This window comes from Populus alba, chromosome 1 (genome assembly GCF_005239225.2).
Source record: "Populus alba chromosome 1, ASM523922v2, whole genome shotgun sequence".
In the NCBI taxonomy this organism is placed as follows: Eukaryota; Viridiplantae; Streptophyta; class Magnoliopsida; order Malpighiales; family Salicaceae; genus Populus; species Populus alba.
Window position 1 is genome coordinate 22991292 of NC_133284.1, and position 12850 is coordinate 23004141.

General features: G+C 37.7%; 1 protein-coding gene and 1 pseudogene across 1 annotated transcript; one reads left to right on the forward strand and one right to left on the reverse strand.

The window, feature by feature from the left end:
* The first annotated feature begins 5251 nt into the window (after positions 1–5251).
* LOC118040907 (uncharacterized) lies at positions 5252–6133 on the forward strand. Its single transcript, XM_035047989.2, has one exon. It carries the CDS (start codon positions 5375–5377, stop codon positions 5951–5953), a length of 579 nt encoding a protein of 192 aa, XP_034903880.1. The 5' UTR covers positions 5252–5374; the 3' UTR covers positions 5954–6133.
* A 3254-nt stretch (positions 6134–9387) lies between these two features.
* Positions 9388–12411, reverse strand: LOC140954680 (uncharacterized; annotated as a pseudogene).
* Between the last annotated feature and the right edge of the window lie 439 nt (positions 12412–12850).

The following is a 12850-nucleotide window of genomic DNA, read 5'->3' on the forward strand; positions in this document are numbered from 1 at the left end:
GGTTAGGGCATCTCTCATTTGATCGTTTATCCCTAATTCTAGAATTTTCTAGTGTGTCTTTTAAAAATTCAAACAATTGTTGCGATGTGTGTCATCGAGCTAAACAAACTCGAAATGTTTTTCCTTTAAGCAATAATAAATCTGATTTTCCTTTCGATATGGTCCACTGCGACATTTGGGGACCATATAAAACACCATCTACGTCAGGTGCTCATTATTTTCTTACCATTGTAGATGATTGTTCTAGATGCACCTGGGTTTATCTTCTCAAACACAAGTCAGAAGCACAAAAATACTTTATTCAATTTCATGCTTTGATTAATACTCAATTTAATCGGAGTATCAAAATAGTTAGGAGTGATAACGGTCTGGAATTTACTCTGGTCATATGTTCAAATTCTTTTCTCAAAATGGTATTTCACACCAAACGTCCTGTGTTGATACCCCACAACAAAATGGAATAGTAGAGCAGAAGCATCGTCACCTGTTAAAGGTTGCTCGTGCTCTCCGATTCCAAGCCAATTTACCAATTAAATTTTGGGGTGAATGTGTCATGACTGCAGCTTACTTGATAAATTACACTCCCACTGTTAAATTGTCTAGTAAAAGTCCTTATGAGATACTGTTTTCAAAAACCCCATCTTACTCACATTTACGTGTTTTTGGCTGTTTGTGTTATGTGCATGATAAGAATCGATCCAATGATAAATTTGCTCCCCGATCTAAGACTTGTGTTTTCATCGGTTATCCTATGGGGAAAAAGGGATACAAAGTTTGTGACATGGAATCACACAAAATTTTTACATCTCGCGATGTTGTTTTCTATGAAAACAAATTCCTGTTTCAATCTCATAATCCTTCAAAAGAATCAAATGTAGTTGCTCCTTTGCCTGTGTTTGACTCCTTTGAGACATCAGACACCATATTCTCGGATTTTAGTCCACAAATTCAAAATCCTCCAGACAATCTGGATGCTGAAGCTGCACTACCTGCTAGTATCAATTCTGATCATCAGGTTGTCCCCTTGAACACTTCACGATCTCAAAGACCTCGACGAGTTCCTTCTCATCTTGATGATTATGTGTGGCAGCTTCCTGGAATAAATAAGTCATCACAGCCCACATATAATACAGTTTCTTCAGGTATACTTTATCCCATAGCATGTCATTTGTCTTATGCTCGTTTTGCTCCATCTCATCAAGTATTCTTGGCTAATATTTCTGTTGTGAGTGAACCTAAAACCTTTTCCCAAGCTGTAACAGACCGGAAATGGTGTGAAGCAATGAAACAAGAAATTTCTGCACTAGAGCAGAATCAAACTTGGAGTTTAGTGTCATTACCTTCAGAGAAGAAACCAGTTGGTTCCCGTTGGATATACAAACTGAAATACAAGTCAGATGGTTCCATTGAACGCTATAAAGCTCGTTTAGTAGCTCAAGGATACACACAGATTGAAGGACTGGATTATACTGAAACATTTGCACCGGTTGCAAAATTGACCACTGTCAGATGCTTGATGGCTGTTGCTGCTGCTAAGAATTGGGAATTACATCAACTAGATGTAAACAATGCATTCCTTCATGGAGAATTGCATGAAGAAGTTTATATGATTCCTTCCCCAGGCTATCTGCCATCAGGTGACAATCGGGTATGCAGGCTCCATAAATCCTTATACGGACTGAAGTAGGCACCTCGTCAATGGTTCGAAAAGTTCTCCCGGTCCTTAAGAAAATATGGCTTCACACAATCCTCAAATGATCATTCACTCTTTACTCTGATTAAAGGTACATCTTTCCTGGCTCTCCTTGTCTCTGTCGATGACATGGTTATTGCTGGAAATGATTTTTTGCAGATTCAGCAACTCAAACATTACCTCAGTACATGTTTTTCCATCAAAGACCTCGGCACACTTAAGTATTTTCTTGGCTTAGAGTTGGCTCGTTCTCCTCAAGGAATATCTCTTTGCCAACGCAAATATACTCTTGATTTATTAAAAGAGACTGGTATGGCTGGCAGTAAGCCAGCTGCTTTTCCCATTCCTCAACAACATCGCCTGTCTTCAGACTGTGGAGAACCTTTACCAGATCCGAGTCAATATCGTCGCTTGATTGGACGTCTTATTTATCTCACAATTTCTCGACCAGATGTCACTTATGCAGTGCAACTTCTCAGTCAATTCATGCACAAACCGTGTCAGCCACATCTTGATGCTGCCTATTATGTTCTTCGCTACTTAAAGAGTTCTCCTGGTCAAGGCCTTTTCTTTCCATCTAACAGTGATTTTCAGATCAAAGCTTATTGTGATGCTGACTGGGCAAGCTGTCCCATGACTCGACGATCGGTTACTGGTTATTACATCTTTCTTGGTGATGCTCCTATATCGTGGAAGTCCAAGAAACAACCCACAGTGTCACGTTCATCTGCTGAATTCGAATATCGCTCTATGGCTGCCACCACCAGTGAACTGATATGGTTACATAGTCTGCTTGCTGATCTCTCCGTGCCTCATTCTCAACCTATGTTTTTGCACTGTGATAATCAATCCGCTTTATACATTGCTACTAATCCTGTGTTTCATGAACGCACTAAGCATATAGAGATCGACTACCACTTTATTCGTGAGCACTTACAATCTGGCCTCATTGCCACACAATATGTTTCAACACACTTTTAGTTAGCAGATATCCTAACTAAAGCATTGGGACGTGATCGTTTTCACTTCCTTCTCCGCAAGTTGGGCATTCAGAATCTTCATGCTCCACCTTGAGGGGGGATCTTGAAGATATGGTTGATCTTGAAGATATGGTTGATTGTCAAGATAATGTGTATCTTCAAGATATATTCTAATATTGTGTTGCCTTATCAATACCTGTAAATTAGGCAGATCGTAGTCAATGTAGCTGTTTCTTCTCCTTAATTATAGAACTTCCTGCTGTATATATATTTCTTTGCTGCAATAGAATTACATACAAGAATTCAGTATTTTGTTCTTCTTTATTTTCCGCTTCATGTTTTCTTCAGTTGTATTGTGAGGGTTGAAGAGAAGTTGTTCTCCAGTTATGGCAGAGGGAAAAACAGGTGATGAGGCAGCAGAGGAGAGTAGAGGAGCCGCTACAGGAGAAGAAGTCTGAACTGTCGGAGAAGAAGTCTGCACTGTTCGTGCTATAAAAGAGGAAAAGGTATTGAGCGGCTGTTCCATTACAGAGAAGGCTGTGAGGAAAGTGTTTTAATTATTTTACGACTTTGATACCAAGTTGAGAATAATAGAATATGTTATGTTGTGCTTTAACCAACCTTCCTATTTATATATAAGAATTACAATATTGAAATAATCCTATATTAATTTTCTATTACATTTTATAATAAACCACCATTATAAAGTCCTTGCAAAATGACTTAAAAATTTAGTGTCCCGATCTGAAGTGATAGACTTAAGTATTTCGTGTAGAAAAGTAGAAAAATTATTGGACTGAAGCCATTGTTTTGGGTGCTCCTTCTAATTCTAATAAAAGAATGACTTACAGAAATAAATAGAAAAATAGGAAAAAAAGAAAAATTTCTACTAGAGACGTAACCTAAACTTCAGCAATAATATTAGCAAAATAGGACCCCAATATAGGAGTCTATGTTAAACAAGGAAAAGAGTGGATGTAGGCAGAATACACTGCTTTGGCTCCAGGTGTGTTATTCCTTGCGAAACTAGGATTCCAGTCAGTCTAGGATTCTCCTTCAATAAGCTGTCCTACATCAGTAAGGCATCAAACTGATTGTTGGACTGAAGCCTACTGGTGGTTATGTGGTTAAAAATCCATTCTTAATTTTGTGTTTTTTTTTTGTTGTAGCGACGTAAGCTCCCAAATGTAAGAGCTCTTACGTTGCAATGAGCGGTACTTGAGGATGCATTAAACTAAAACAAGTCTTTTTTCTATTTTCTTCTTCGTTTCTTTTCTGGGAAAAAAGGAAATGGCCATCACTGAGTCTTATAACCACCAGCAGATAACCTGCTAGCTGCTAATGCATGTTTATTATACGCTATCCTTTTAATCTACCCCTATGTCAGTTGCCAATCCTTTTGATCAATGGGAAATCAATCGTGGCTGATGATACTATAAATAATTTGTGTATATCCATGAAGAGAATCTGCAGATCACACTCGTTATTGGAGGAGGTAAAATATAAGTAATCAAGAGCTGAAAGAGCACATGCACATAATGGTTGCCAGTTGCCACTACTATATAATAACATGATAATGACTTCCACTTCTTCCATATCATCAAAACTCTACCAAACCAATTTTATCTCCCCAGTAGTGCGTTGAGCAAAGACGTTTTCTCTAACATGCATTCTGCTATTGGAGAGGGACATTCGAGAGCACCTTCAGCCAGCCATTGTTGACAAATGTCGCCATAATAAACAACGAATTATACTGTTAATCTATTTGTGCATTTCATACGCACAAGTGCTTGGAAGTTGCGGTTCATTCACAGTACTTGATAGTCAGAAATTGACGATAGCCCATTTCCATTTTGGTCGAGGATATGATGGCTAGGTAGCATGCTATGCAAATGGACAATCCTCGGACTGTGAGTTATCCTTATGTTCTTAGGCTTCAAGGTTTCAAAATACAAGTCAGACATTCGAACACGGTTTTTATGAACAGATATTGTTGGAAAATAAATTTAATTCCAAGTGTAACAGAAATAAGAAATGTTGACTGAATTACAACCCAGTTTGTTGTGCAAGCTTTGCCCATTGTTAGCATACTCGCAGAGTCGACATATATCTGTGTGCATAAATCACTACCGTTAGCGGATAAACTTGTTCTTAAGGAGACAATCGTTAGCATAAATCACCGCAGGACTGCTACCAGTACATGGAAAATTAATACGTGTGCTTAAAAATGGAGTTCAAATATGAACAGAATGATAAAGAGTGGGAAATGCATGCTATTTAGTTCCATTGCCGAAGTCAAATATTATAAGATACTTCAAAGTCAAAAAAGAAAAGGTGGGGATAAAGCTTGTATTCTATTGCATATAGACAGAAACAGACAGTCCTCCACAGCGCCACCACCCCACCACCGACGCCCTCCACTAAAAGAGAAACCCAAAGCACACGTTCCTTTCTATAATATTCAACATCACCAAGCGAGAGGTACTAGGAATTTAAGAAGCATTTCAAAAACCGTGTCTCTTAATTACCTTTACAATTTATGCCTCACTTTTCAAAAACCTTGTCTTGTTACCTTGAAAATGCCTATATATAGGGTTACCACTTCAAGCATTTCCAGTCAACAAAACATACTAGTTTCTCATATAGCGAGTGACACGCATAAACATACAGATACATCGAGCCGTGAGAGTATAATCTGGAAATGGCAAGTCCAAGAGTGTTAGGGACTGCTTTCCTGGTCTTGCTCATTGTAGACCTCACCCTTGCTGCTAGGACACTGCAGGCAATCAGTGGAGGTGGAGGTGGAGGGCAGGGAGGAGGTGGTGGTGGTGGTTCTGGATCAGGACTTGGGTCAGGTTATGGTTCTGGGTCTGGATCCGGGAGCGGTGAAGGATATGGTGCTGGTGGTCGTGGAGGAGGTGGAGGCGGAGGCAGTGGCGGAGGTGGAGGTGGTGGCAGTGGTGGAGGCAATGGGTCAGGTTCTGGTTATGGGTCTGGTAGCGGCTCAGGCTATGGGTCTGGTAGTGGGATAGGTGGTGGTAAAGGTGGCGGCGGCGGCGGCGGCAGTGGAGGTGGCGGCGGCGGCGGTCAAGGCTCTGGATCTGGAAGTGGGTCAGGCTATGGAAGTGGAAGTGGAAGCGGAAGTGGCGGTGGCAAGGGTGGGAAAGGAAGTGGAGGAGGAGGAGGAGGAGGAGGTGGAGGAGGAGGATCCGGCTCTGGCTCAGGTTATGGTAGCGGGTCTGGTTATGGGGAGGGATACGGAGGAGGGAAAGGTAATTAGAAGCTTGCCATGAACACAGAAGTTACCTTGACGTCTTTTGAATTCCGGAATAAAATTATGGGAGCTCGCACATGCGTGCATGTAGTATGTTGACGAGCAATTACAACGGTGCATGCATGTCTACTTAATAAAATCACTTTTTAGAGTACATTTTACTCTAAAAGTATATTTTATAGATAATCTCTCCCCCAAACCTTAATAAAAAGTGAATATATCATTTCCATAAAAAACAGGATTTCATCACAGAAAAGAACTTCAAATAAAATTAAAAGAACTGAGCTTGAGCTTTTGAAAACTGAAAAATTCTCCCAAGCACAACCCAAGACTTGCAGTGTTGACTTTGCATGCAGTAAAAGAACCATGTCTCATGTGAAAATAGCTTACGACGGCCAAAATGTCAGGCAGAGTTTTTGATCCCTCACCAATGGCGGCCAATAGGCCTTTAGAATCCGCAAAGTAAATTTTATATCCAAAGGACCACCAGTAGGTCCGCTCAACAAATATTCTGAAAATATATAATTTCAAGAAAACTATATATTGGCATTAATTTGCTATTAAAATCTTGGGAGAAAAAAAAGAGAGAGGATATGTTTCAAGGCACAACTACTTAACTAGTAATTAGTAAAGATAATTCCGAATACATAGCAGAATATCCCCAATAACCAAAAAAGTTAAATGCACTTATTGCACTCTATATTAAAGTATGGCATCAAATTAAGGAAGTGATAATATGTGCATGCATGGAAATAGAGATCAATGTTGTTAAAATTATGAGTTGATTGGTAAAATTATATGATTTTATAAATTAACATATACTATTCGTATTAAATTGAATTAAAAACTCAGAAAGTAATACAATCTTATTAACTTGTTGAAATCATGTGTCCCCAAAGAGCGTAGCGTGATGGCAAAGGACCTGAGATCTGCACAGCAAGTCTCGAATTCGAATAAAGGCGTGCACCTCTTGTAAGAATCTGGAACAATCGAGGTTTTACTCACTTATTTGAGCTCATAAAATTCCCGGGGATGGAGTTTTCTCGAATCCAAAAAACAATTGTTGAAATCGCTTTGAACTCGGTTTCACAAGTTTACAAGAAATATATATATTACACTGCAGTTACAGTAACTACACCGAAAAGTTGAAAAACTAGCCATTCACATTCCACAATTCCACATTAACCCTAGTGGGCAAAGCACCAACGGGCGATGACATCCTCTTCATTCTCCAAATCTCCACTGACTTGTACTTCTGACTTGTACTTGTAGAAGCAAATCAATTAATTTGGTGAGCGATCTGCTTTCCGCAACCTTGAGGCTTCCGAATTAGTTTTCTTAGTTGATCAATTCTAGGGAAACTAATTAAAGGTTACTATTTTGTTACTATTTTCTCATAAACTATTTTTGTATCTTCTTTTTGTTACTATTTTCTCATAAACTTAAAGGTTTTAAGGCAATGCTTCTCGTAACTCGAACATGCTATCTGCACACCATGTGTGTGCATGCATTAATTCATTTGCTTGCATATATTTCTTCATTTTCTCGGGTTGGGTTGCAGGGATTTGGAAACTTTTGATTTGAGGCTTTTAGCCAATCAAGGGTGGAGGATTTTGACAAACCCTTTCAACTGTGTGTTTGGGTTCAAAGAAAATATTTTCCTCATGCATAATTGTTAATTGCAAATCCTGGACACTTACTAAATATATGTATGCCATTTTAAGGTTCAATTACAAGCATTTGTTTTGCTTTTATCTTCTTTTTTTCCTCGGGGGCTGGTGCAAGGGAATGGGTGGTTTAGAAGAATCAAGTTCGTCTTTCATACACCGGAACAAGTTCCAAGGTTTTAAAATACAAGTCAGACATTCGAACACGGTTTTTAAGCACAGATCTATTTATACTCAATGACGAAAAGTGTAACAGAAATAAGAAAAATTGACTGAATTACAACCCAGTTTGGAGACAATCGCTAGCTTAAATCTAATTATACTCAATGCTTAAGGAGACAATCGCTAGCATAAATCACCGCAGGACAGCTACCAGTACATGGAAAATTAATACGTTTACTCAGAAGTGAAGTTCAAATATGAGTAGCTAGGTGCCACCATTAACAGAAACGTAAGATACAGGCATCCATTCACGATGTGGACTCATCGAGTGTGATGCTACCATGTTGAGAGAGGAGTTTTTCATAGTAGGATTCATTTGTCCCGGCCATCCATCCAGATGCCATTAGCCGAAGCTAATCAGTCCTTTATCCCGACCATCCATTCGGATGCCATTAGCCGAAGCTAATGGCATCCGAAAACTTGTGTATCTATATGTACTACTAGCTGTTATATCAAATACATGAAGAAGTTATAAATGTTAATGCTTTATTTAACTGCCAAACCGTTAGTTACCATTATTATTATTATTAAGTATTTGCATTCCCTTAAATGTTTTGTACTGCTGCAGGGATGTCACACCAACGAGATGTCTAGGAAACCCGATACACGGGAACCTACTTTTGCAAGGAATTATGTAGATGCATTCTAAATCACAATGTATTTTGTATGGATCAATGTACTGAATGTATAACTTTTATTAGATCCTTTTTGTTTAAAATTGTGATGGCTATTAGTAGGATAGGAATGCAAACTCATGTCTATGTATATATTTTTAATATAAACTTCAAATCATGCAACCTTAATATTACGTGTTTGTGTAAGATTCACTTTTAAATGAAATGTTGATTGCATGGATTGTATTTTGATGATGTGAGGATTCAGGTTCACTGATTACCGGCACCATGTGTATTAAGTATATATATATATAAAAATTTACTTTTGTTTTGGGCTTGGAAAGCCGGGTTATGATTCCTCTGTTAGTGGTGTCATACCAATAACATTTGAATAAAAATACTTTATTCTACTCGCTATGATATTACAATTCGACAACTTTTTTCCAATTTACCATAGTAGTCAACTTCAAACTCATTATAAGTCAATCCCTTAACACAAACACCGTTGTTGTATGTCTTTCTTTCATGCCCGTATAGTTAAGTATGAAACACACATCCATTGACAAAATACTCGTTCTAGCACTTAACTTTTCTTTCAGGGCCTAGGCTTAGTGAAGACAATGAAATAGTAGCACTCATTTCCATTTGATAAACCTTATATATTATGTACAACAATGAACAATAAGCGAGAATTTTGTAATGACATACAGTAACTTTGTAAGAGATAATGAGTTTGTGATAGTACTTACATGTGTTTTAAACCAAGTCGTAAATTGTTCATCTTGTAATTGAAAGATTTGAGATTCGGTTAGTTGTGAGTTATTGGACAGTAAATATTATCGATGTGTTCACAATGTTTTCAAAATTATATGAGTTTATGATATTACAATATATGAATAGTATATTTTTAACAAAGTTTAAGTAGTACATATACTTACTAAATAGAAGGTCTCAGCTCATCACAGTTAAATAGAACATAATTGTGTGTTTGTCTAAACTCTATTTCAGACAAATATCTTTCCCTTACAGTATTTTTAGGTGTGGGACATCCAGAATTGGAGAATATTGACAAGTTTCCACTGGAAGACACTTCACCACCATCATCATGCTGTGGAACGTGATTGATTCTTGTTCTAAAAAAAGGTTCGAAATAGTACAAGATAAATGTTGAGATCTCCTCAACAATATAGGCCTCACATATCGAAGCCTTGACATGCACCTATTCTTAACCTTTTTCTTAAGATTTAACAAGTACCTGCATGGAATTAATCAAATATTTTCAATTAAGAAAAACAATGAAAATAATTTTATATATGAATTACATTGCAACTATAATATCTAACACATTTGAATGGATACATCCATCCAACGTTGTTAAAATCGCGATTTTAACACGGCACGGAAAGCTGTTTACAAACTCGGATCGTAAAAACGGATCGTAAAATCGTAAAATCGTAAAGAATTTTAAAATACATAAAAAAAAATTCATGCTTTAAATAAAAATTCATACATAACAATTCATCTAATTAATTCAGTTCTATAATACTGAAATGGCATTAAATTCAGTCAAATTCAACAATTTTCAGTCTAATTTTCACCTTATTAATTCAATCCAATTAATTCTGAAACCAGAAAACTGAACCAGAAAGGAGAGTAAAAAGACCCTCTGCACTTTGTTGCGCAAACACAGCACAACATCAAGCGAAGTTGTTCCTTATTACTTCTGCTGATGAAGAAGGCACATAGCAAGATTGTTTTAACTTGCCGTCTCTCATCATGATGGATTGATATCAAAATCCAGATAACAAAACTAAAGGCTGATTGATTGATGGGTTTTGATCTTCAAAGAAAGTTAAGGCTTCTACACAATCTATAGCATCATAATCAGAATTAAAATTTAGTGACAACTACAGAAATGGGAAATCAAACAAATTATACTTAGCCGCTTAAGCTTCCATGAGCAGTGAAGACTTGTAGCCCTTGGAAGAATGGCGTGCTCTGCTGCTTTTCGCTGTCGTGTTGCTGTTCTCTTGGTCGTGGACCCAAACAAGGGCTCAACCAGGCCATTGCCGCGAGGGAAAGCAAATCGTGCCCACGAAGCTTTTGCTCTTCTCCTCACTGTCTGATCATCTTGGGGTTTTTTGTTTTTACTCTAATCAATGGGAGCCCGAATCGCCGATGCTCCAAATTCTCTCTCTGCTGGTTCCACTCTCATCTTAAACCTTCAGTCCTCGAATCCTCCGATCTCGGTAAATTCATCAAGCCCCTCTTTTCCTGCTAGTCTCTCTCAGTCTTTTTCTTTCTTTCTTTTTTGGGTGTAAAATGAGGGGTAATAGTCCGTGACCGTGCAAGAATAATCCAATAGGCATCTGACAGCTGTCCAAGAGAGGGGATTTTGTTTCGGGGCTTTATTTTGTCAAAATCGTAAAATCGGTCCTGAAATCGCGATTTTGCGCGATTTCATCCGATTTTTGCGATTTTACTCGATTTCAACCCGATTTTACCCATTTTCGATTTTTTCAAGCGATTCAACCCGTAATGCATGTTTTGACTCGTAAAATCGTACGATTTTACGAGTCAAAACGCGATTTTAACAACCTTGCATCCATCTATACTGGATCGGTCCTCCAATTTTTGCCTCAAATTGTAAATGTATGGGTAGACGCTCCATTGAATCAAAAAATAATGAAGGGAATATCATCTCAAGTTTGCATATTGTCTCAACGATATTTGTTTCAAGCCTTTCAATGTGATTAACATTCAACTTATTGTAGCATATATCTCTAAAGAAATGAATGATCTACGTGAGTGCATCCCATATCTCTTTTGACAACAAATCATGATAAGTTAATGGAATGAGTATTTACATAAACACGGTGTAGTCATGACTCTTTATTCCATACAATCTGCATTCCTCCATAGTAACCAACTTTGATATGTTCGAGGCATGTCCATCGGGAAAATGCAAACTCTTAAGCCATTTGTAGACTAGTAGTTGTGTATTTTTCTCTAACACGAAGCTTGCTCTAGGTTTTGCGACCCGTGACCCATCAAAAACCAACTCCATATTTTTATGGTTACAGAACAATACTATATCCAATCTAGCATTGATGTTGTCCTTTGTCTTCCACTTCACATCCATGATGGTATTGAAAATGTTCTCAAACACGTTCTTTTCTATATGCATGACGTCAAGTTATGGCGGAGGAGATTGGTCTTCCAATAAAGAAGCTCCCAAAAAATAATTTGATTTACCCAATTATGGGTCAAACCAAAATCATGAAACTTTTGCTTACCTGATTGAAAACCAAACACAATGTCACCATACTCTGATACAACATAATGCAATTCTTCACTAGAAAGACGCAAGGGTGCAACATCCTTTTCAACTCTGCCAATAAAAAATCCTTTCTATTCTTTCTATACCTATGATTCATTGGCAAGAAATGATAGTGACAATAAAAAAAAGAAGCTTTACCTTTATTTTTTAGTGTGAATGCCTTGTTGCTTTCCATGCAGTATGAACATGCTAGTTTTTCATGTGTGCTCCAACCAGAAACCGTTCTATAAGCTAGAAAATCATTGATAGTCCATATCAAAGCCGCCCTTATAACAAAATTTTGTTTCCTTCATATATCATAAGTCAAAGCTCCGGAGGACCACAATTGCGTCAACTCATCAATCCACAATCGAAGACAAACATCTATACTATAGCCCGAGTTACTCGGACCAGGTATGACCATAGATAAAAAAAAATGAACTCCAACCTTATACATATCCATGGTGGCAAGTTATAAACCAGGAGTATAATCGACCAATAAGAATAAGGATTAGCAAATGACCTGAATGGGTTGAATCCGTTTGTACACAACCCAAGGCGCACGTTCCTTGATTCAACTAAAAAGTGAGGATACACGCTGTTAAAATGTTTCCATGCTTCGCCATCAAAAGGATGCACCATCACTCTATCAACCACATCATGTGATTGGTGCCATGTCATGTGCTCAACAGTCTTTGGTGACATGAATAACCTCTGCAGTCTAGGTGCTATTGGAAAGTATCTAAGTTTTATATATTCCACGAGAGTCTTTCCCCTACCAGTTTTGAATTATAACACAAATCAGTCCCTGCTACAGTACCTATATTGGAAAAGAGATGCATATTTATGGTTACAAATAGTAAGGCAATTACCAGCACACTTCTCTAGCTATTTAGTTGATAATTTTCATAATGCTACATTAAAGTGATCAAAATTGAAAAGAATATGGCAATTAGTGTTGGTTCTTACCTTAAACTCTTTAAAGAGTTTATCCCTGCATATTGAATCTACTTTTTCCCAAGAGTGCCATGCTCCTTTAAAGTTGGACCTCAAAATATCTCTGATTGCATGTCTACACAAT

Excerpts from the sequence above, each read along its gene's own strand:
- LOC118040907 (XM_035047989.2), top strand. The coding sequence starts at position 5,375 with ATGGCAAGTCCAAGAGTGTTAGGGACTGCTTTCCTGGTCTTGCTCATT.